This window comes from Clarias gariepinus, chromosome 10 (genome assembly GCF_024256425.1).
Source record: "Clarias gariepinus isolate MV-2021 ecotype Netherlands chromosome 10, CGAR_prim_01v2, whole genome shotgun sequence".
In the NCBI taxonomy this organism is placed as follows: Eukaryota; Metazoa; Chordata; class Actinopteri; order Siluriformes; family Clariidae; genus Clarias; species Clarias gariepinus.
In genome coordinates, this window is record NC_071109.1 from 14,305,599 (window position 1) to 14,330,371 (window position 24,773).

The 24,773-nt window shown below is 35.6% G+C and overlaps 1 protein-coding gene across 4 annotated transcripts in view; it reads right to left on the reverse strand.

The window, feature by feature from the left end:
* csnk1a1 (casein kinase 1, alpha 1) overlaps positions 1-24,773 on the reverse strand; it is a 68,365-nt gene that overhangs the window by 26,324 nt on the left and 17,268 nt on the right. For 3 of the 4 annotated variants that reach the window (XM_053506249.1, XM_053506247.1, XM_053506248.1), the window contains exons 3-6: positions 20,580-20,706; positions 15,066-15,164; positions 11,639-11,722; positions 701-840 (exon numbers count right to left, since the gene is read on the reverse strand). In XM_053506249.1, coding sequence (XP_053362224.1) covers positions 701-840; positions 11,639-11,722; positions 15,066-15,164; positions 20,580-20,706 — 450 coding nt within the window. The remainder of the gene's footprint in view (positions 1-700; positions 841-11,638; positions 11,723-15,065; positions 15,165-20,579; positions 20,707-24,773) is intronic. The other variant, XM_053506250.1, reaches the window with a different exon arrangement.

A 24,773-nucleotide genomic window follows, 5' to 3' on the forward strand; every position in this document is an offset into this window, starting at 1 on the left:
GGAGCATGAGACATTTTCACATATGCAATTACAGAGTCCAGATTTCAACCCCCTTTGAGAATCTATGAGATGTGCTGGAGAAGTCATTACAAAGCAGTCTACTCCCCCTTTCCCTCCCTCCATCAATAAAAGATTTTAGAGAGAAATTAATGCTGTGACATTTCATAAATTTACCAATGGAAACAAAGGGATGGAAAAACTAAAGCGGAAGTTCCACAATGAAAAGTTACAAATGTGTAACTTTTTTTTGGCCCGGCATTGCATAAGCAAAACACAGGCCAACCCTTCATTACTTAAATATACATTTATATTTTTATAAATATACATAGCTCATTACACACACATGCTCAGGCAATTGTTATTGAAACACCAAGTCTCAATCCAAAATGTTTTTAAACATGCTTTTAAAAAAACATGAATTTTTCCAGAAGTTTTGCAGGTCTGAAAGTTCCATGATTTTTATGACCATATGAACCTTGTAAAGATTTATGTCAATAATGTTTCCTAATCAATACTCTCTGACACTATATTCTCATTTAGACCATCATTGTACAATTGCTAAACAGCATGCATAGTACTAATCTCATTTAAACTGAAAATTTTACCTTACTTTTTTAATGACTACAAATGCTAATTAAAACACGGTACAACCATGTCTTTTAAAAATACGGATCTGAGTGAGTGTGTAGTGTCTTCGCACCTCTGTTCTATTCCCAAGTGTGCATTGATACTAGCATAGCGTGCTGTGCCTGTGAGGTTTTTGTCTTCTCTGTAGGGTATGTGCTGTCGTGTCCTGTTGTCCCGGTATTTTTTGGCCAGACCAAAGTCAATGAGGAACAACTGCAAAGAAACAATAAGAACAATGATGTTAAACAAACCCCTGAACATGAACTCCTATTTCACTTGCCTCTTTAAATATGAACAAGAGACACTGTAGGTAGTTTTGGGACTTGTAAAGTCTTAGGGAACATGTACAATGATTAAACAAAAACTGCGCATTAAATCAACTCCAAATTAAATAAAAGAAGGATAATACACAAAATGCCAAGTCAAAGTGTTTCAGTAAAGCAATACTCACAGGGGATATAAACAATGTTTTTCAAAAGCATGTAAAAACAATGTACAGTTAAACCTTGGACTGCGAGCATAAAATGCTTTACACGCACACACATAGCCACAATGTTGTGTAACAGTAAACAGTACATGAACATGGATGTTAACTATACGAGTGACGCACAGGCAGTAAGACTGAGCATTAGAGCAGATTATCCATAATCCTACAGCACAAGAGAGGAAAAACCATTGGCTCAGCTGTGATCAAGTGATGCTCAGCAGACAAAGCACATGCTAACTACTTGTATGTCAAGTCCTTGCTCACTTATCAAGTTAAAAATTATCATAAAATGTTGCTCATCTTGCTCATCATTTTATTCTAATATTTGCATTAGATCACCATGTACCAGAACTTTAAATTAATAAAATCTGCGTGTTCCAGTCAATTCATTAACATAGTGTAAGGGGAAATAAGATGCTTTAATTTAATATACACACTTTAAATTCACAATGTCTTTTGACTTTGTTTAAAATAAAAGTATTAACCAACATTAAACCTAGACTAAATCTGAATAAAAAAAAAATTTAAAAAAATAAATAAATACACAGCAAGGTTGTAATGCTGTTAGCAACTATTGATTTGTGAACATTTTCAACTTATTTTTCTTGACAAAGCGTCTTTAATTCCGCAACCTAACCTGCAAGACTTAATTTTAAAAGTCATCTTAAATTTTCATTGAGCTTCATCTGAAGGTCAAGGCCTACTTGTATTATTTTGTGTTTTTTATTAAGTATGTTTGGATGCCTTGCATTTTTACACCGCTCCTCTAACCTCAATTCCTGACTATTTAAAGTAAATTAATATGAACTGATAAATCTCTTAATGTAAGCTTTACAAAAAAGCAGCCTTTATTTTGATTTAATACAGGTCATAAAAATACCTTTTTTTTTATTTTTTTTTTTTAGATGAGCAGTGCTTATTTAGCAAGTTGTACATGCAACAAACTAAACATTTTACAGTTTGACTTGGAAACCTGAAAGACAAATTTACACAGCAACTGAGCATATGCAAATGCTATTATGTTGCCACAGTTTCTGAATGCACAAAGTACAAACCTGGCTACTCTTTATATCAGGTTTTAACACACCTCCCAGCACCAGAATAATTGACAAACAAGTGACTGCCTCCTTTTTTCTTGCGTTACAAATACATGTTTTTCACATATTGCAGAGTAATTCCATCTCAAATCAACCAATGAAAGAAATTTTCCACCATCACTTCAGATTTTGCTGATTTTTTTCACCAATTGTTGGTATTGCAATGAAAATTAAAACCCCCTAATTTTTTTTGTCCAACTTCCACTTGTTAAAAAAAAAATGGTAGCCATCTTAATTTTTGGCCTCAGAGTGCTTCAAGACATGCCACGCCCCTTTTTGAAATCCTCTTTTCCTTGATAACTCACTTGCTATACGTCATATGGAGATGAAACTGGGTATATTTATGTAATTTTTTATGTAGATTTAGATTCTGCAATCAGAATTTGGCTCTCTCTTGTGGTTATAAAGATATTTCTGAAAAAAAAAAATTGGGGGTACCCATTTTTGACCCCCCAGAACCCAAGGTCTGCAATGTATATATGTTACTCAAAAAAAAATGAGGGTTACTTCACATCACCTTGAAAATAAATAAAAACCAGGGGTGTGTTATGCCCTGTTTTATAGAAATCATAAAAAAATTTATTGTGCAGGTTTTGCAAATGTTTTACGATTTGATACACATTTTATATACAGAGAATGTACATGGATCTACACAATAGGCCTTATCTACCAGTAAATGTGTCATTTTATGGTGGTACATGTAAGATACATGTATCACCGTCAAACAGTATCCTGTAACTGAACCATTCAGGTTCATACTGATCAGAAAGTTGAATTCTCCAACCAACTCCATGAGTGACCTCGCACTCAAGGAACTTGGTGATGGCATCATCATCATCTTGGTACTAATTAAGTGCAGAAAAACAAAAGCAGGTGAGTGTATTTCATTTATGTTAATTTGTTAACTGAAGCTTTCCAATGTAGTTTGTTATCTTAATCACAATCTGATTACAAAGACTTTATGGCAAAGCTTGTCTGTTCTGTGCAACATATAGTCCGTTATAGAATCTAAAGGTGTGCTAATTCCACACCACTGAAGTTGCACAATTTTTACAAACCAATTCTGGTTCATCTGTTTCATTCAACGATCCGCTTTCGCCCTTCTTATTCTCCGCCGCCGCCATGCATTTTCCGCCATAAGCGTTTGGAAACAAAGGCACTGCACATGCATGTTTTACCCATATTTTATCGCGATATTTCATTTTCTTATCATTGCCCAACATTGTACCGGTATTACCGTAAAAGGTATAATATGGCCCAGCCCTAATCTTGATGGTATATTTGAAAATGCTGATTTGGACCCAGATGACATTGTTCAGTTCAAGCAGTGGATTTTATTATGAGACTTTGTGAAAAATGTGACTCCTGCACAGCTCATCACTATACAGCCAAGGCCCAAGCTGCTTATTTGAAAGAACTGAAAGAGAAACTTCCCATTGGAAAGGAGGCTGTTATCCTCATGGATTTTGCCGAATGCTATTCTTATTTGTCAGGATGCTGTCCAAGGCTTTCATTGGTATACATCCCAGGTGATTCTGCAACCCTTCGTGGTTTACTATAGGGATGGTAGTGAAAACGATGGTTCACTAAGTTGCAAAAGTTTGTGTTGTCAGTAATGAAAGGGAACACAATGCTATTGTTCACAAGTTTATTAAGGTTCTCATGAATCCACTGAAAGTTTTTCTACCAAATTTAAATTATGTGCATTACTTCTCAGATGGTGCAGCCAGCCAGTTCAAGAATTATAAATTTTTTTACAAATTTGTGGAGGCATTTCCTATCAAAATGACTTTGGTAGCTACAAAGTGCATGCCTTTCCTAGTTGATATTATTTGTGTCACTGCAACTTAACAGGTCTCGTACATGTACCTTTTTGTCTTATTCCATGAACTCATTTTTGTGAGCTTTGTTCTTCCAGAATCAGATACCCAGGGTAATGAAAAAAAACCTGTGATTAGTCCTTTCAGTGTAGAGAGATGAATAACGTCATTATCAGTCTTTGACTAGATATGCATTACAGAAGAATTTAAGGGTAACTTTTACTTTGAAAGCAGCAGATTTTATGAGTATGCATTAAGTATTCTACAGATATTGCAGTACATTTCTGTGTCAAATCATAAAATGTTGCAAAACCTGGACAATTAATTTTTTATGATTTCTATAAAACGGCATAACACACCCCTGGTTTTTATTTATTTTCAAGATGAGGTGATGTGAAGTAACCCCTATTTTTTTGAGTAACATATATACATGCAGACCTTGGGTTCTGGGGGGTCGAAAAGGGGTACCCCAAAAATGATTTTTTAGAAATATCTCCATAACCACAGGAGATAGCCAAATTCTGATTGCAGAATCTGAATCTACATAAAAATTACATAAATACCCAGTTTCATCTCCATATGACATATAGCAAGTAAGTTATCAAGGAAGGGGCGTGGCATGTCTCGAAGCGTGTCGAGACCAAAAATCAAGAAGGCTGCCATTTTTTTACGAGTGGGAGTTGAGACAAAAAAATTGGGAGGGGGGTATTTTCATGGCAATACCAACAATTGGTGAAAGAAATTTGCAAAATATGTGATCATGTGGTGGAACCCATGAGATGGAATCACCCTGCAATAACTTTACAGCATTCCGATATATTCTAAATCTGTAAAAGCTTGGGGTCAAAAAAAATCCATGAAGTCTATTTGGACATTTCAAATGAAACTAATTTTAATTAGCTGCATCATTCAGTATCATTCCACAGGAAAATGTTTGTCTATTGCACTTCCTCCACCACCGTACATGCAACAAACACTGCTTTATCGAAAAAAATTAACAAGAAATCTGACACTCAATTGTGGGACACACTAACGAAACCACTGCTGTAAAGTAAAAATAAAACAAAATTAACCTGCACTTTACTTTTGAAAAGAATTGCAATAGAGCAGAGAGAAAGTATGTGTGTATGCAAAGGCAAAAGTAGAAAGGATCTGTGTGTGGCAGGGTGTCCAATGACTGCGCGCACACAGACACAAAGAGCAGGCTGATAGAGAGAGAAAAAAAATGGATCTTTAGTTTGAGACTTGCTTTACACGTGCGCTGTACACACACATAATAAAATGTGCTTTCCACACACGGTCACAGTTTTATAGTAAACAGTACACGCATGCACGGATGTTGATTCTACCAGTAAGAGACAAGCACTAAGACCCAGCAGGGGAGACAATTACCCACAATTCCTCAGCGCAAGAGAGAGAAAATGTTGGCTCAGTTGTGATCATGTGACACGTAGTGTCAAAACAAGAAGCACATGCGTGATACATGATATTCGGTACTTGTAAACCAAGACTTGTTCGTTTTCCAAGTCAAAATTTATTAAACATCTTTGCTCGCAAACCGCGTTACTCGCAATCCGAGGTTTTACTGTATATATGTGTATGTACACACACAACATGTACGCCTTAAGGTACTAAGATCATTTATTGTATAAACACTATGCAAGTATAAACACCATGGGACCACACACTTATCATACCACTCAGGAAGTAGATGTGTACCGTCTCCTAGAGAAAATACAAATAACCCAGAGCAAAGGACCTTGTGATGACACTAGAGGTACAAAATTATCTACAAAGTAAAAATGTGTAGCCAAAGTGTTCAGCAAGGAAGAGGCCATTGCTCAAAAACTGGCCTTAAGAAAGGCACACTATGGTTTGCGGCTAAACGCAGATCTCAATTTTGGGAGAAATGTCCGCTTTGTTTCATCAAATGGTCTGATGAAACAAAAACTGAATATTTTTCTCATGTTGACCATTGCTATATATTGAGGGAAAAAAAATAAATGAAGGCTTGCAAGCCAAATAACACCATCCCTACTGTAAAGTATGGGGGTGGCAGCATAATGTTGTGATAGATAGGTGGCAAAATTAGGAACAATGATCAAGTGGCTATAGTAATTCAACCCAGAAGTTAAAGCTTGGTCATAATAAGCCAAGTGCATTAACACTGGAGTGGCATTCACATAGCCCTTACCTCAAGCCATAGCAAATTTGAGGGCAGAATTAAAAAATCGTGTGGGATTGGAGGCCAATAAAACTAACTCAGTTACAATTGTCAGAATAGGATAAAATTTCCATTCTGACAATAGTAATTGTAAGAAGCTCGTTTGACACAGGCAATGCTACCAAATACTGTGTAAACTTCTAACCCACTGGGAATGTGAATAAAAAATTAAAACCAAAAAAAAAAAAATTCTCTCTATTACTCTGACATTTTACATTCTTAAAATAGTGACCCTAACTGACCTAAGACAAAGAATGTTTACCAGGATTTAAAAACAAACAAATAAACAAGAGTTTTCCCGGCATTTAGCCAAGTTGTATTTAAATGTGTGACTTCAACTGTACAAGCTGCTCCAAAAATTAGAAAAAAATAATCATAAATTGTTGCAAGTTATTTGTAAATCAACAATGGTGAGCATTTTGCCATTTATTGTGACCTTTAGCAATGCATTCTCACTTTAATTAAGGTCGTGTGACTTGGTCATTGCAGACATTCGACTTTGTCTTGAACATTGAGTTGCTCTTCAAGTATGCTTTAGGTCATCTGCAATGAGTTGTTAAACATCTGGCTGTACAATTCTAAATTTAGCCAGCTTCTTTTCTTTCAGTAGGCAGATAATAAACACACAAAGTAACTTGTTCTTTGGCACCATATATGCCCCCTCAACATGAAATAACATGGTATACTTCGCTCACAGACAGCAAATTTGGACAAACTGCATACTTTAGTTTCCCTGTTTTTGAGGCATAATGGTTTACAGCTTGTGGAAACCACTTTTTCATCTGGCAAGCTTTCACTTGATTGCTTAGTAGCAAGATTAAGATTTTTTTATATTTTTTATTAAAGTGTGTGTAGTTGAAAAAATTTGATTACATCAGTCTAATTAGTTTAAGAGAATTCCTAAAAAACATTTTAAGATTTAAAAGACATCATAATCAAGGACTTAATTATGTCATGTAAGAATATTTTCACATTTCAGCTGTGTATTTGGTAGGAGTCTAATGTATTGGTAATCATAAGCAGTTTTTTTTTTCCCTATAAAAAAAAACAAAACAAAAAAAACATTCACAGCAGCTTGCTGGAGATGCCAAGGCTACTTATGGGTTTTGTGTGTAATTTACATGACTTAGAGGATCTACTACTCCCTTTTTCTGCAAGATACCACAGCACACCTTTAGATGCTAAGTGGAGTGCATCTCTTAACAGGTAAAAAGCATTTTGGTGACAAAATAATATGTACCATGCATGACAAAGGTTTGGACATACCTTCTAATTAAATGATTGTTTTTATCATCGTAAATGAACAATGATATTGAAATTGTGATAAAGAATGGTGTAGTTTTTTTAATATTATCGATTTTCCAAAGCCGCCACCTTTTGCTTCGATGACCTCAGTGCTTTCTTTCAGTTAGCCTACTCAAGAATCTTGAATGAATTCCCAGAGGTGTTGAGTACTTGTTGGCTGCTTTTTCTTTTTCGCTCTCATCTAATTTGTCCCAAAAATATCTCAAGATTTAGATCAGGTGATTGTGTAGGCAGGGTCATCTGACGCAGCGCTCAATCACTCTCCTTCTTGGACAAATAGCTTTCATAACCTATAGATCTGTTTGCGGTCATTGTCCTGTTGGGATCACCAAGTAAAAACCAGATGGAAGGGAATGTCACTGCAAAATGCTGTAGTAGCCATGTTGGTTAAGTGTGCCCACAATTTTGAAGTCACCAACAAAAGAACCCCACACCATCTTACACCATCAAGTCTCCTCCTCCATGCTTAACAGTAAGAACCACACATTCAGGAACCATCCGTTCACCCGTGTCTCGAACAAGGGCATGGTGGTAAGAGCCAAAAATGACAACTAATGAGACGAAAGGAAGGTTTTCTAAATGTCCATTCCTTGTGTTTGTTGGCCCAAGCAAGTCTCTTCTTTTGTTGATTTGTTGGTCATCCGAAGTAACAGCGTCTTTGACTCACAGTCTCCTCAGAACAATCGATGTTAAAATATGTCTGCAGCTTGAACTTCGAGAAGCATCTATGCGGGCTCCATTCTGAGGTGCTGTAAAGTGACAGTTTCTTAGGCTGGTCATTCCAATTAACTTATCGTACTTTCCTTGGAAAGCCCTCACAAGAGCCAGTTTCATCATAGAGTTTAATGGCTTTGATGACTACACTTGGGAGCACAATTAATATTATTAGGATTATTCAGACTGAAATACCTATATTATATTACTATACCTAATATTTCCTAAAGTAGTAATAGACTGTCTTGTCTTTACTTGTGTTTCTTGCCATAATAAGAATTTGTGCTATAGCTGTAGCAGCACTAACAGGCCTATTGACTCTGTGCCCACCCTTCCTTTTCAGAAGACAATGGAGTGGTCTGAAGCACATTAAGAAAACAAAAAAAAAGTCACAAATTAAGTCTTGAAAAGGCACATCTGTGAATTGAAAACTATTCTAAATGACTACCTTACGAATCTGATGAAAGAATGCCACGAGTATGCCAAAATCTTAAAGCTAAACATATTCTGGGTTGTATAACACTTTGTTTACGACAATTTGTTCGATACGTCTTATTTTATAGTTTAGTGGTCTTCAATAGTAATGGACAATGTTGAAAAAACAAGGGGAAAAAAAAAAATGCAAAGGTGTCCATTATGGCTGATGTGTTTTAAAGATAATAGATTTAACAACTGTCAGTGCCGACTTGCTGTGTACACACATGTATATAAAATTAATTTCAATAAAAAAAATTCTTAAAAAGCTTTGTAATTCAATTTTAAAAATGAGACTCATTTTTGATTGATTACACACAAAGCCTTTTTTGTTTTAATTGTATTACAGCTTAGAAATCATAAATCAAAAATCCAGCACCTTAAAAAAAATTAGATTTTTCCAAAGACCAATCAAAAAAAAATTACAATACAGACATGTTTAACTTCTGAAAAGTATGTGATTTATGCACATAATACTTAGTCAGCACTTCTTCCACATGAATTACGCATCCATGCCATGCTGCATTGATGCAGATCAGCCTGTGGCACTGCTAAGGCATTATTGCAGACCAGGTTGCTTTGAAGCCTTTAACCCCATCTTTATTTTTGGGTCAGACAAACAAAGTGCTCTAAAATCTCTTGGTAGATGTCAATCATGACATAAGATTTGTTAAAACTCAGTGGACCAACACCAACAGACGACATAGTATCCTTAACCATCACTAACTGTAAAAACGTCACACTGAACATTAGGCAACTTGGATTCTGTGCCTCTCCCTCTCCTTAAAGAATCTTGGCCCTTGATTTACAAATAAAAAGCAAAAACTTGATCTATAAAGATGACTTTGGATCACTTTTTGGATGTTTCTATTCTTTGCTTCCTTAGTCCAGATAAGAAGCTTCTGACATTGTCTCTGGCCGAGGAAGTGCTTGATACTAAAAAAGCAACAATTACAGCCCATTTCTGTGTGTTTGATGTGGCTCCATGTGAAGCTCACCCAAGTTCTTGACTTGGCCTTTTTGACAATCTTCTTAAGGCTGTAATTATTCCTTTTTCATTGTGCACCTTTTCATCTCATATTTTCCCTTTCCAGCCAAACATCCATAAATAAGCTTACAAATCTATGCAAAGATCCAGCATGTTCAGAAATAAACTTCTGTGAATTACCCTATTTGTTCAGGTTTTTGATCAACTTCTGGACTACAGTCAAATCAGCATTCTTCTCCATGACTGTTGTTGCATGCACCGAACTAAACCAAACAAATAGAAATTCACTAAAATTGAAGAAAAAAAAAATCTAATATTTAACTGTAGAGCCTGTAAACCATAACCTTGAAATGAAAAAGGCTCAAAATATTTCGCTTTAAATGTAAAGAGTCTAGAACATAGAAGTTGTCTTTTAAATTAATTTACAAAACAAAAATTCAACAAGTCTATTTTTTTAGATGAATTGTACACACATATGCACATACATTAACAAGTATACAACAGAAGTGAGTACACCCCTGTACAATATTAACTGCAACAGATCTATATGACTTCATCAGCATAAATTAGTCTTTTAAAAAGCCATTGTAAATTCAGTACCCAAAGTAAAAACTCAATGCAACAACAAGTGATTACACCTGTGATCACTGACACACAAGTTTAACTCTTACACAAACAGTACCCCGCAGACATCCAGTTTGCCTAGCTATAAAGTGTCATATGTCCTGAGATCACCAGAACATTCCTTAAATTTATCGTAAATTCAATGTAAAAATACATTTATTTTTATCTGCATATCAGTCATGGCTCAACAAGAGGAAAAAAGGCAGATATGTAATTAAAAAAAAGATATGGAACAAGCCATAGTACAATTTATCAAAATTATACCACAGACAGTGAGCTACAGTCACAATCTAAAAACAGATGCCAAAATGCTTTAAGCCCAGAGGTTATCAATGGAACTAAAAGCTTCAATAACAGCTCAGTGTTAAAAAAAAAAAAAAAAAAAAAAAAAAAAGGCTGACAAATATTAGGAGCACATTTTTTTTGTTAGATGTATACAATATAAACGTGGTCAGCTCAATTGAGGTCCAGCATGTTTGGGTATACCAAGACTGCCACAACAATTGCATAGTTCCAACAAAAAGCACAAAGACTAAGAGCGATGACATGGAGTGGCATAAAAGTGTGCTGACATTCATAGATGGGATTACAAACGCCTGTGAATATTTTAAAATACTGTCTGACAATAAGACTTCCTGGTTCCAGAAGCTTGGCAGAAGCGAAATGCTCAAGCATGAGAATGGTACAAAGCACCCTGAGCAACAGGCAAAAGTTTCTTAAAAAGAGAAGAAAAAAAAAAAAAAAAAAAAAAAAACGCCATGACTTGGCCAAGTATGTTGTCGTACTCAAAACCAATAACAGACCTTATGTACTTTATCCATTTCTTTAATTTGTTGCCATACGACTATAACTCTAGGAAGGAATCTAGTAAATTTTGCCAAAAAAGAAAAAGAACTAACAATCCCTGCAGCCAAAAGCAAATAAAATATTCTTTCTGAAGAATGCTAGATCATCTCTCTGGAAATTTGTCCAACACTGGTATCCTCTATACTGAGAGGGATTTAGTCTGCCGATAAAAAAAAAAAAAAAGTTGTAAATCTTAGCAATAAACGTTTTACCGACTTTGCTGATTTGAATTTGTACAACAGTATAACTAAACTAATTTTACATAGAGGCGATACCCTACTTTCCAACTAAAAAAAAAAAAAAAAAAAAAAAGGCAAATTTTAATCTTTTGACATTTAAATGATATTGCACAGGGGTGTACTCACTGCTGTTTTACACCGTATATATAAATATATATATAGGCAGCATTATTAGGCGTTTGTAGTTTCAGACCTGGTTTAATCCTGAGAAAGATGGGTCCTGAGAAGAACTAACAGCCAAGCTTCTTTTCCTCTTCCCCACTGGAGATTCTAAACACTAAACAGACAATAGAGGGTGCAGTACATCAAACAGTATTGCGGACAACCCCACATGGCCAACGCAGACAGGCAACAACAAGGCTAAGAAAAAGAACAGACGGGGAGCCTATTCCCATCCTTTATGAACCAGCAAGGCTTAGACATGAACCATTAACCTAGAAAACCGGAACAAGAGACAGCAAAACTGCGTAACAATAAAAACACATGGCGCACGGACTTCGTTTAAATAAGAAATAAATACACATAAGCCCGCAAGAGAACAAAACTAAATTTTTAACTACAAACTAAATATTTAACAAATTTTCCAAGCATAATTGTTTTGCACTGACCTTGTAAAGCTAAACTACACCAAGAATTATTAGGGGAAGCTCAGTGGATCTAAAGATGAGAACAAATCAAGCTCAGACAACTACCATTACAAAAGCAATTGCTGTGGTCATTTTTTTTTTTTTCAATTGAACATGACAAAAAAAAAATATAAAAAAAATTCTCATCATTTAAAAAAAAAGTGCAAGAAATATAAGAACCAATACCTTCAGTAAGGAAGAGGGTAGAAAACTTCTGTACTTAAATAATTTAAATGTGCAGGAAAGGTGGGTTAATGTTTAGCAGTTATGTGTAAACATTAATACATTTGCTTTAACCTGACTGAACGAATTGATTTTAGTTCAGCTAAAATTGCAGGACGATTCTACTGACCCTAGCATATATTTTTAATATCCAGTAAAAGAGACATGTAATAATCCAAACAAAAAAAAAATTAAATGAAATATAAAAACAATAAGTGTTATTTCGGTAAGAAACAAAACATGTATGCCAGAACAGGGTAAATGCTCAACATATTCATCCAACTTCTCCCAAACGCCTCCCAACGGTGCATGCAGTTTTCAGTGAGATTTATTCAAAAAATTCTTAGGTTGCTCCTGCTTAGCGAATCAGATTTCTGTATATTCTGAAATAAGTTGGCTGTATAATTGTGTAATAAAATCTTTCTACAAATAAAAGTATACAAACTCCAGCAACTACATGTGCCTCAACGGAACAAGCAAGACTACTAACTTTGGTCAAATTTGATAACGAACAATGTGGTGCACCAAAAGCAACATGACTCGGGAAGAAAATAAATAAATAAATAACAAGAAGAAGAGTAAGGATTATTATTATCATTATTATTATTATTATTCAGAAACAGGAGATGGGATTGCTATATTGCAAATCATATCACCCCATCTTTGAAAATATCTCACAATGACAAAATGTAGTGCCTGATAAAGTTTAGGGTTAAGCGCAAACATAAATAAAACTTAGGCCAGAATTAACAAAGACACACACTGGTATAAAACATTCATTTCAGAGAACATTGTCCTGGTAAAATCATTGCTAACTTAAAGTTTAGTAAAAAGGACCACCATTATGTTCGTCACTGGAACCTTTTGATCATACACTTTTAATTTGTTTAATTCACACCATGCTTTAAATTGGCCAAATGTTGCCTGTCTGCAAGGGCACAAACAATTTCAAACAGTAAACAGTCAGGCAACGTTAGGAAATCTTTTCTGCATATTTTACACACGCACATACACACCCACACACCCTGGGCAAAATGCAGTCACCATCCATATTTAATAAATATTTTATTCCACTGGTTACTTATAGCAAACAGTTTCTTAAGAAGTAAGAACTAAGATGAACACACATTTATATTCATATGAATGTAAGATCAAATGAATTACATTTCAAGGTGTTTTGAATTAAATGATTACAGCTTATAGCTTGTGAAAATCAAAAATGTAGCATCTCAATATTTCCTAAGATCACTTAAAAATTATTTGCAAAACAAATGTTAAAAATTTCTGGTTATTTATTTAAGCACAAATTATGGCATAAGTGCAACATGGCATGAAGGAAATCAGCCTGTGGTGCTGCTGAGATGCTACTGAAGATCAGGTTGATCATATTTGCTTTCAACTCCCCTGTATTGTTGGGTTGGAGGTTTCTCGTCTGCAAACCTGTTGTCAGAAGCTAGTAATTTACTCATACTATAAATAAATCAAATATTTTGAAATATTGGAATTTGATTTTCATGAGCTGTAAACACAAAAGGCTTGAAATATTTTACTTTACATATAATTACATAGACATGTACACCCAAGTGTGCGCACATGTTCAAAGATAGTTCCCTCTCTTCATTCTATATTTTTTTGTGTAAAAACAATCTGATCGTCTTGTTTTGGTATAAGGCAAACACAAGCTCAGACAATTTTTTTTCAGTGTGCCATTATTTATTAAAAATAAATGGATAAATTTTGAATGCCCATTACAACTTGACAACCAAACAAGTATGGTTTGCTTAGAAGGGTTGCCAGGAGAAATCTCTTCTATCTAAAAATAAATAAATAAATAGGCACAACTGAGGTTTGCAAAACTGCATCTAAAAGCACAAGGTTTCTGGAAGAATGTGCTCTGGAACGAAGTGGAGTTGTTCGGCCTTAATTCTCAACACACACACCTAAAAAAAAAAAAGCATTTCAGCAGCAGCATCTCAAACACTATCAAGCAGTAAATTAGGTGAAGAGATGTTTTGGGCTTGTCTTGGAGCTACAGGACTTTACAGGTAATTTGTGACCTCAATGAACTGAAGCAATGTTGTAAAGGAGAATGACTCACAAATCCTCTAATAAAAACAAATTATTTTATAAGTTTTTACTGCTAAAAGTTTTTTTTTTTTTTTGAGGGAGCTGGGGGGTTAAGAAATAATCGCATAGTGAAAAAAAAAGTAATATTTTGTTTGTCTGAGGTATGTATTTGCCTAATAAGATGATTAATATATATATTTTTTTACACAAAGAAATTTTTTTCTTTATATATACACACTTTTTTTTTCATTACATATACATATATATATATATATATATATATATATATATATATATATATATATACACACACACTTTTTTTTCATTATATATATATATATATATATATATATATATATATATACACACACACATACACACACATATACACAGACACACACAATTAATTGTATGTAAGCGTTGTCTGGCACTATCTGACACTCCTACAACACCTTCCTTAACTGAATCCGAGCACATATTTCACATGGTACTACTGCACATACCTGAGCAACTTAATTACCAAGAATTTGTGTAAGACATGCATAATACATTAATGGCTACTAAAAACCTGTACATGTTAAAACAAGTTACAAGCGCGCAAAAAAAAAAAATAATAAAAAAAATACACTTAGAAATATAAGTTAGTGTGCATGAAAATCATTTTCCAAAAATGTAAGTGTCTCTCTTAAGACAGTAAACACTTACCTTATTACAGTGCCGGCCAATGCCCATTAAAAAGTTGTCTGGCTTGATATCTCTGTGGATGAAGTTTTTTGTGTGTACATATTCGATTCTGCTGATCATCTAGAAAGATTAAAATGCTTTGATAAATATAATGCAGTGTTGAGAATACTAAATTACCTTTGTGACACAAAAAGGGAGCAGGGCATTTTCATGCAAAGGTTAAACATCCTTTAAAAAATAAATCAATAAAAGTTGTGCGCAAACAAATTACTTTTGTTAAAATGTTTACTTAGGCTTATATTTTGTTCTATGTAAAACCATTTAATTAAGTTTGCACACGATTTGTCCTATACAGAAACAACAGGTTAAGTTAAGCCTTTATTTGTGACACATACAGTCATGGTCAAAAGTTTTGAGAATTTGATAAATATTGGAAAAGTTGCTGCTTAAGTTTTTATAATAGCAATTTGCATATACTCCAAATTGAATTGCATAGTCCTTCTTTGCCATAAAAATAAACTTAATACCCAAAAAACCTTTCCACTGCATTTCATTGCTGTCATTAAAGGACCTGCTGAGATCATTTCAGAAAAAAAAAAAAAGCATTTCATCTTGTTAACTCAGACGAGAATGTTGACGAGCACAAGGCTGGAGATCATTATGTCAGGCTGATTGGGTTAGAATAGCAGACTTGACATGTTAAAAGGAGGGTGATGCTTGAAATTATTGTTCTTCCATTGTTAATTATGGTGACCAGAAAAGAAACATTGCGTTGCATAAAAATGGCTTCACAGGCAAGGATATTGTGGCTACTAAGATTGCACCTAAATCAACAATTTATAGGATCATTAAGAACTTCAGAGAAAGAGGTTTAATTCTTGTTAAGAAGGCTTCAGGGCGTCCAAGATAGTCCAGCAAGCGCCAGGATCGTCTCCTAAAGAGGATTCAGCTGCGGGATCGGAGTGCCACCAGTGCAGAGCTTGCTCAGGAATGAGCACATCTGCACGCACAGTGAGGTGTAGACTTTTGGGAGATGGCCTGATGTCAAGAAGGGCGGCAAAGAAGCCACTTCTCTCCAAAAAAAAAAAACATCAGGGACAGATTGATCTTTTGCAGAAAGTATGGTGAATGGACTGCTGAGGATTGGGGCAAGGTCATATTCTCCGATGAAGCCTCTTTCCGATTGTTTGAGGCATCTGGAAAAAAGCTTGTCCGGAGAAGAAAAAGTGAGCGCTACCATCAGTCCTGTCATGCCAACAGTAAAGCATCCTGAGACCATTCATGTGTGGGGTTGCTTTTCATCCAAAGGAATGGGCTCACTCACAATTTTGCCCAAAAACACAGCCATGAATAAAGAATGGTACCAAAAAACCAAACAGCAAATTCTTCCAACAATCCAACAATAGTTTGGTGAAGAACAATGCAATTTCCAACACGATGGAGCTCTGTGGCATAAGGCAAAAGTGATAACTAAGTGGTTCGGGGACCAAAATATTGAAATTTTGTATCCATGGCCTAGAAAGTTCCCAGATCTTAATCCCATTGAGAACTTGTGGTCAATCCTCAAGAGGCAGGTGGACAAACAAAAAAACACTAATTATGACTAACTCCAAGAAGTGATTATGAAAGAATGGGTTGCTATCAGTAGTGATTTGGCCCAGAAGTTGACAGAGCATTCCCAGTTGAATTGCAGAGGTCCTGAAAAAGAAGGGCCAACACCGCAAATACTGACTCTTTGCATAAATGTCATATAATTGTCAATAAAAGCCTTTAAAACGTATAAAGTGCTTGTAATTATATTTCAGTACATCACAGAAACAACTGAAAAAAAGATCTAAAAGCAGTTTAGCAGCAAACTTTGTAAAAACTAATATTTGTGTCATTCTCAAAACTTTTGGCCACGACTGTACATTACTACACAGTAAAGTTATTTCTTCACATATCCCAGCATAGATGGGGTCAGAGCGCAGGGTCAGTCATTAAACAGCACCCCTGGAGCAGATCAGTAACTCTGTGCCTTAACCCCAGACCCACCACTGCCACTCTGCTTCTTCCACTTGTGTGCACACACAGGCACCCGTGATTGGCTTATAGCACCCTTTGGTGTAATTGCTAGAGTGTCCCCTGTCCCTCACCTTTCAGAGAGCTCAGGGCAATTAGTTCTCTTTTAATATTACATAATATAATAGTACAGTGGAACCTCCGATTGTGAGTAATGTAATTTGTGTAATTTTGACTTGAAAAACGACCAGGTTTTGGTTTACGAGTACCGAGCATCATGCACCACGCATGCGCTTCTTGTTTTAATGCCGAGCGTCACGTGATCACAACTGAGCCAACGTTTTTTCGCTCTCTTGCACTGAAGTATTGTAGGTAACTATCTCCCCTGCTGGATCTTGGTTTGCGTCTCTCACTGGTATAATCAACATCCGTGCACGCATGTACTGTTTACTTTAACACTGATCACGTGTGTGTGTGTGGAAAACATTTTATTTTGTGCTTGTGTGCGTGTGTATGATGTGCACATACTATTTTTTTTACAAATGCAGACACATGCGTGCGTGTTAAGCGTCTCGCTCCCTCTTTGCATCAGCCTGCACTTTGTAATTGGACACTGTGCCCTTAACACATACAGCCTCCTCTTGCCTTTTCCCCTCCTCTCCTCGCTTTCTCTCTTACACACACACACACTTTCTCTCTCTCTCTCTCTCTAGTGGAAACACAGCTCTGTGGCAATTCTTTTAAAAGGTAAAGTGCAGTTTAATTTGTTGTATTTATACTTTACAGCAGTCATTCCATTAGTGTACGTGCGCAGGTGCAAGCATCATGGAACCTCTCTAATACCACTCTTGCGAGCACTAAGGGAATCTCTGCTTTCTTTAACAAGGAACCTGTCTAATGACACTGCTTTTGCTTTACATGTGCACACACTAGGGCTGCACGATTCTTGACAAAATGTGAATCACAATTCTTTCTCTCTGTTTTTTTTCTTCCAACAAAAAACATTGATTGCACTTGAAAAAAAAAAAAAAAAAGTGTTGTCGGCACAGTACTTTCAACTCGCTTGCATTAAAAAAAAAAAAAAAAAAAAAAAAAAAAAAAAAAAAATATATATATATATATATATATATATATATATATATATATCACCTGTCCCAATTTTAATATAAATAAAGTAAAAAGTTGTTAAACATGAATAAAATAACAATAGTAGATTAAGTAGCAATTATGCAGTTTGGACACTCCGACAACTACAGAACATCACGTGCGTTAGTTTATATTATTCTTTTTTTATCATCATAAGGTAAAATGTAACAGTATTCGGTAGTTTGTTATTAAATAAATAGTTTACAGTGTAGAATTTACTATTGTCAAAGGGATTTTTGCTTATTGTTTATTGGTTTATTATTATCTTCCAGTATATTCCTCTGTAGCTTTCGCTCTGTTCCCAGAGACCATGTGTAACAGCTCGAATCAACACAGCAGGTTCAAGTATCTAATACTTTAAGTTATAGCCCAATTAGAACTGCACGTCTCTGATCAGACAGTATTTTAGTTTTTAGCTAAATGTGAGGAGACATTTACCATATGCTAATAAAAATAACAGATGCATAATCAACTTATGTCATCATAAACGCAACAAGCGAAGACAGTTTAATATCACAATTCACCGCAAGTTTTGGTAGTGAATACGTTTTCAATCTTTCCGCGCAAAAAAAGTATAAAAATTTTCCAGTCCTTGTGGAAGCCCGCAGGCAGCCACTCACGGTGCCTGATGCCCAGCTCACCACGAGTAAAACTGCATAGGTGTTTGACACACACACGCATTGAGCGGACACAAAGCATTTAAAGGATTCAAACAGAAACAGGTTGTCATAATGTACAAAAACAAAGGGCTTACAATTGCTCTCTGAATTCCAGCCAGTGTTGTGATATTGAGCACATCAGGAAATACAATTTGACCACAACCCAAGTGTGGGTTTGATGGAGTAAGTAAGCGTTTAAGTAAACAAAAAGCAGTGCATAAGAGAGAAAAACCATTGGCTCAGTTGTGATCATGTGATGCTCGGCTGACAAAGCGCATGCGTACTATTCGTATATCAAGACCACGCTTGTTTATCAAGTTAAATTTTATTTTAAAAAATTGCTCATCTTGCAAAACATTTACAGACCAAGTTACTCGCAATCCATGGTTCTACTATACACATACAACATATGAATTGCAATTTTAAGAATTATATAAATAAACATTTGACATCCACATTTTTAAACAAAAGCACAGCTCAATAATGTAGGTCCAATTTATAAATCACCAAGATCCATGGCTAAGCCAAGTTTATGTAACAGTGTTGACGCAACAATGTTCATAGTATCTGTGCAAACTTGTTTGTGATAAATTGTGTTCCTTTATCATCTTTATAAATTGTAAACATGTTGCACAGTTGTGACAACACAATCCAAACGCTTTAATTTTTCCATTACAGTACGAGTTAAAAAGCTACATAAAAAAATAATACAATACTGAATTACTTCTCAGACATGATAAACTTGACAATAGAACGATATAAACGCCTATTTAATAACGATTTATAGGATTCTTACTACACCATTCTAAATGCTAAGGTAGGCCTTAAGCCAATTTATCCCATACGATTTATTGCAAAGACATTTTCAAAGGTACACAATTTTGAGTTATTCCAAAATAACAAAATTAAAATTAGCAAAAAAACACCATATTCTATCATGAAAATGTATCCATTTAAAAAAATATTTTTCCAGATTTTCTCCCTAATTTAGTAGGGCACTCCCCCATCAAGACTACCAGTCAATAAAAGGACAAAGACCAAAATTTTTTTTTTTTCTCCAAACCCCGTGATGCCAGCCAACCGCATTAACCAAACTACTTGCTCACGCACCATTGAGAGCATTGAAACACTCAATGGGTGGCTCTACCCACTCCCTTCACTTGTGTCCACTCACAGGCGCCCATGATTGGCTTAGAGCCACCTTTGGTGGAAGCGCCTCACATCCCTCCCCGAGTGCCAGGCTAATTAGCTCAATAAAATTTGCTTCTAGAACCACTTCAACTTTACTTTAGTAACCACCTCAAAATAAAAAAAAAATAGTTGAAAAGTTTTGCTCATGGTCTCTGCAGACTGAAAAAAAAAAAGAAAAAACCTGTAATAAAAATTTGAAAAGATGGAAAGTGAGAAATACATTTAGAATCTACTGCTGTGTTTTAAAAACAGAAGCAGATAACATTAATCCAACTACACATTGAGCACACTGTTTAGACGTGTTACCGCCTGTGTTAGAAGTCACAGAACAGATAACACCTGTGTGTCTATTTTGTAACCTTAATTTAATTTAAATGCTATCTAATCCAAAACCAGGCTTGAAGTAAAACTGATGAGAAATTATTTATAAACAAACAAATTAATGAATAAATAAATAGCACTAAATTCCAACATTTTAGCACCTGTACACTGAATAATATTTTGAGGAAAGGGGGATACTTTTTATGTTGCAGCTTACCTGATCTGCAAGCATAAGGACAGTTTTCATTGTAAATCTGCGGGAACAGAAGTTAAAGAGGTCCTCTAGACTGGGCCCCAGGAGATCCATGACCAGGACATTATAGTCTTTTTCTTGCCCATACCACCTACAAAACAAAGAAGTCAAAATGCCAAAGGGTTTAGGGTAACGTATATATGATGTTTTAAACAATAGCCTATCATCATACAATGCAAATCCATTCTTGGTCAAGGACACTAATATCAGTTTATTACATTGTACACTGACAAAATATGACTAATATTATATGCATTGCATGCACTGTATGCATTTACATTACCAGTCAAGAAAATTGACGCACCTTCAAGGTTTTTTTTTTTTTTTTCTCCATTGTACTTTGTAAATTAATACTGAAGACATCCAAACTATGAAGGAACACATACGGAATTATGGAGTAAACCACAAAAGGTGTTAAAAAAAAAATTCATGCTTTATATTTTAGATTGTCAACAGTGGCTACATTTAGCATTGATGAGAGCTTAGCACACTCATTGCATTCTCTCATCAGATCTGTGAGGTAATTAACTGTAATGGTTTTCAATTTACGTGTGCCTTGTGAAAAGTGAATTTTTTGGACATTTCTTGCCTTCTTAAAGTACTTTAGACATCAGTTGTCTTGGGCAGAAAGATGAAGAGTACTAACACACAATATGGAATATTTGTAAAGTAGTTGCAGGAGCACTATTAATGCTTTTTGGTGAATTAAGCTCACTCTCCAGGTTGGTCGGGGGGGTCCCTGAAGTTTGGAGAACAAAAAAAAAAAAAAAAAAAAAAAAAACTGCAAGAACGTATCACCAAGTGAAGTCGCCAAAACTATCAAACGCTATGATGAAACTAGCTTGTCCTAGAAAAGGACGACCAAGAGGTATTTCTGCTGCAAAGAATATACACAGGGAGGTGTGGCGGGGGAGGTTTACTTTACTCATGACCCTGTGTGACTGCGGGCACACTTAACCAGCATTGTGCGGTGACAGGACAATGACCCCCAAACACATACCTAGATCATATATGAGCTATTTGTACAAAAGGAGGGCAATCACCCAATCCAAATACATTTGAGATGGTTTGGGATGAGTTGAACCAGAAAGCGAAGAAAAAGCTAACAATTATACTCAATACTTAAATATTGTTAAAAAAAATCAGTCCAGGTGACCAGCTTTCTTGTTTCTTTTAGACAGAAAAGGTTTTCTACTGGCAACCCTTCAAAACAAATTGTACTTGTTCAGTCTTCTTCCAATTGTGCAGTCATAGACCAACATTTAACATGCTTAGCGAGATCTGTAGGGCTCGAGATATTTTTATTTCTCTGAGTGCTGTATGATCTAATCTTAGGGTGAATGTGCTGGGATGTCCTGGCAAGATTTGCAACTGTATAGAATGTTTGTCAAAACAGAAAGACATGAAAATTTTTTGCTGCACATCAATCTGTAAAGGGTTATAAAATTATTTCCAACCAATTTAGAGTTCAGTGTCCTACAGTACAAAAGATCATACAAAATGGTTCAGATGAAACTTCTGCTTTATAGATATCTGCACACCTTTAAAAAATTTTTTGATTATAAGCAAAACCTGGCCACAACCTGCCCTCTTAAATCCTGTGGAAGCAGTAAGAGGGTACACGCACAATATTGCAGTAACATCGAATTCTTAATTCACAGGGTTAAATTCGATGTTGGTCCATCCTTTCCGGCTAGAACAGCTTCAGGAAGGCTTTTCACAAGATTTAGGGATGCGTTTATGTGAACTTTTGACCATTCTTACAAAAGCGCAATTGTGAGCTTAGACACTGATGTTGGACAAGAAGACCTGCTCACTGTCTCCGCTCTAATTCATCACAAAAGTGTACTATCAGATTGAGGTGCAGGCCAGTCAAGTTCCTTTTTTTAACAGCCCACGAAGTTCTGCAAGGTTTACGAGTGCCGGCAAAAAAATTAAACGTTTAATTTTTCGCGCGGAAAGATGAAAAAAGTAATCACAAAACTTGCGGTAAATCATGATGAACCGTACTTACAGCCACCACGCGAAACCACGTAGGTTTGATAGGGGGTATTAGCAACTACACCAAGCTCCTGCATAAAATTTGTTTCATTATTTTTCTACAAACAAACAAACATTGATATAATGTGGTCCTAAATCATGATAAATCTAGTTTCATCAGAATGTTTTCACGGTCTTTCAAATTAGAGGTTTCAACATAGTTACCATTATTTTCTACCCTATAGAAGGCTACCGACACTTAATCTAAAAGGGACAATATTAAACAGTATCAAAATTTGAAATGGTTTTGATATTGAAAGATGTTGGCATCATAAAAAAACACTTGAGTACAGTACAATAATACAACAACATGGATATTATGTTTAACATCATAAATGGAAAACTGGTGGTTATCAATTCAAAATTAGTTTCCTGAGTGTGCTCACTGGAAAGATAAACAACTCTAAACCTTTAAAACATCTTTCAACCCAGACTATCTAAATAAATAAAGTAACAGTAGCACTGCTATCTTTTTGCTGAAATTAGGGGAAAAATAAATAAACAAAAACAGACAATTCCCAGCTAAATTGCAAAGTAAGGGTGCAACAATGCACTGCTTTTCCTGGGCAAAACATTAAAAACACTTTTTTGACCATGTGGGAGTTACAGATGTTTAAATCTTTTGTCCCTTGGTGGTGTTAGAAAAGGCAGAATGAAGAGTTCTCTCCAGCTCAAGGTGACAAGCTCATGGGGACACCAGGGCAGGGTGTTCTCCCCAGGCCCAACGCTCTACCCAACTGCAAAGTTTGTTGTTCATGGGTAGGATTGTTTAAGAATTACAAAGTTAAAAATAGGTTTTGCCTTTTAGGAGCACCAGAGTAAAAAATATGGCAACTTACTACCACGACCAAGGGATCCTACTTGGCTGCAAAGTCTGCCAATTAAAGGTCCCGTATAGGAGTTACAGAACTTTTTTCTCATTAGCGGTCAAATGAGCGGTCATTTCTCTTTAGCGGTCAAATGAGAGAGGTTTTTCTCATTTGACCGCTAAAGCTTATAATAGTAATAGAACAACTAGCATGGTGGGCAAAGACTAAGGCCTGCACTCTTAACCCAATTCTTAATTAATGAATTTGGGGGAAAAAAAAATTTTTTTTTGGAAAACTGCAGATTTTTATCCTAATAGCATTTCCAAGTTACCCACATTTTCCTCCAAATTTGGACTGATAAAATGGAACAATAACTATATATAAATTGGGAAGTAATGTTAACACCATAAACATATTATTCTGTACACTTCCTCTGATTCATGTGCGAGTCGAGAAGCTGTGACTTGGTCCACTCGCTGCAGCCACCAATCCCTCTTTCACATGAAACTCAAGAGGCAAATAATGCAACAAGCTTTAACTTCAAAGCCAATGGCACTCCAGTGATGGCAAGATCGTTTTTTATTTACTTTAGTTTGTAGCTTCACCATCCCTTTCGTAGTATATAGAATAATAAAAAAAAAAAATCACCACTTCAACAATGGTCCTGAATTTTTATATTAAACATGATTCGATAGAATTTTTGAAACACCTCGATGTGCCATGCCCCATTTTCTGCTCAGACCAAAAATGAGCAAACTAGGAAAATGCTAAGTAATGCTGTTTGCTAGGGGTAATAAACTATTGGAAATTATTTAAAAACAATGCATTCTGCACCGAGGATTCCAGATTCCAATCACAACCCTGAGAATGACACAAATTATTCGCCAAGGTGAAGTTAAGTTTTACATAAAAATAGCAGGGACGCCATCAGGGCTTTCAACCTGTACATAAATAGTTTCCATCACCTACTAACAGAAATGATAGTGGTCCATACCAACAACAACAACAACAACAGAATTCCTAGAGAAACTGTGAAGAAGGGGCAGAAAGGAAATAGCAAGATTATGAAAACAGTTAGTTTCTAGGCCATAGGTGTTTTAAGATCTGGCCATTTACCCACAGTGTGCGCGTGTGGAGGTGGCATGATTTTCCAGGTTGTCTGGGCAACAAGCGCTCTCTGCATGGCTCTCACACTCACACACAAAATGTAACCTGGCAAACTGGCCCCAGCATGAGAATTTTCTGTAACAGTGATGTTTTAGGGCCTATGAGTGGCGCAATGGTGAAGTGCTCGCCCTATCATTTGGAA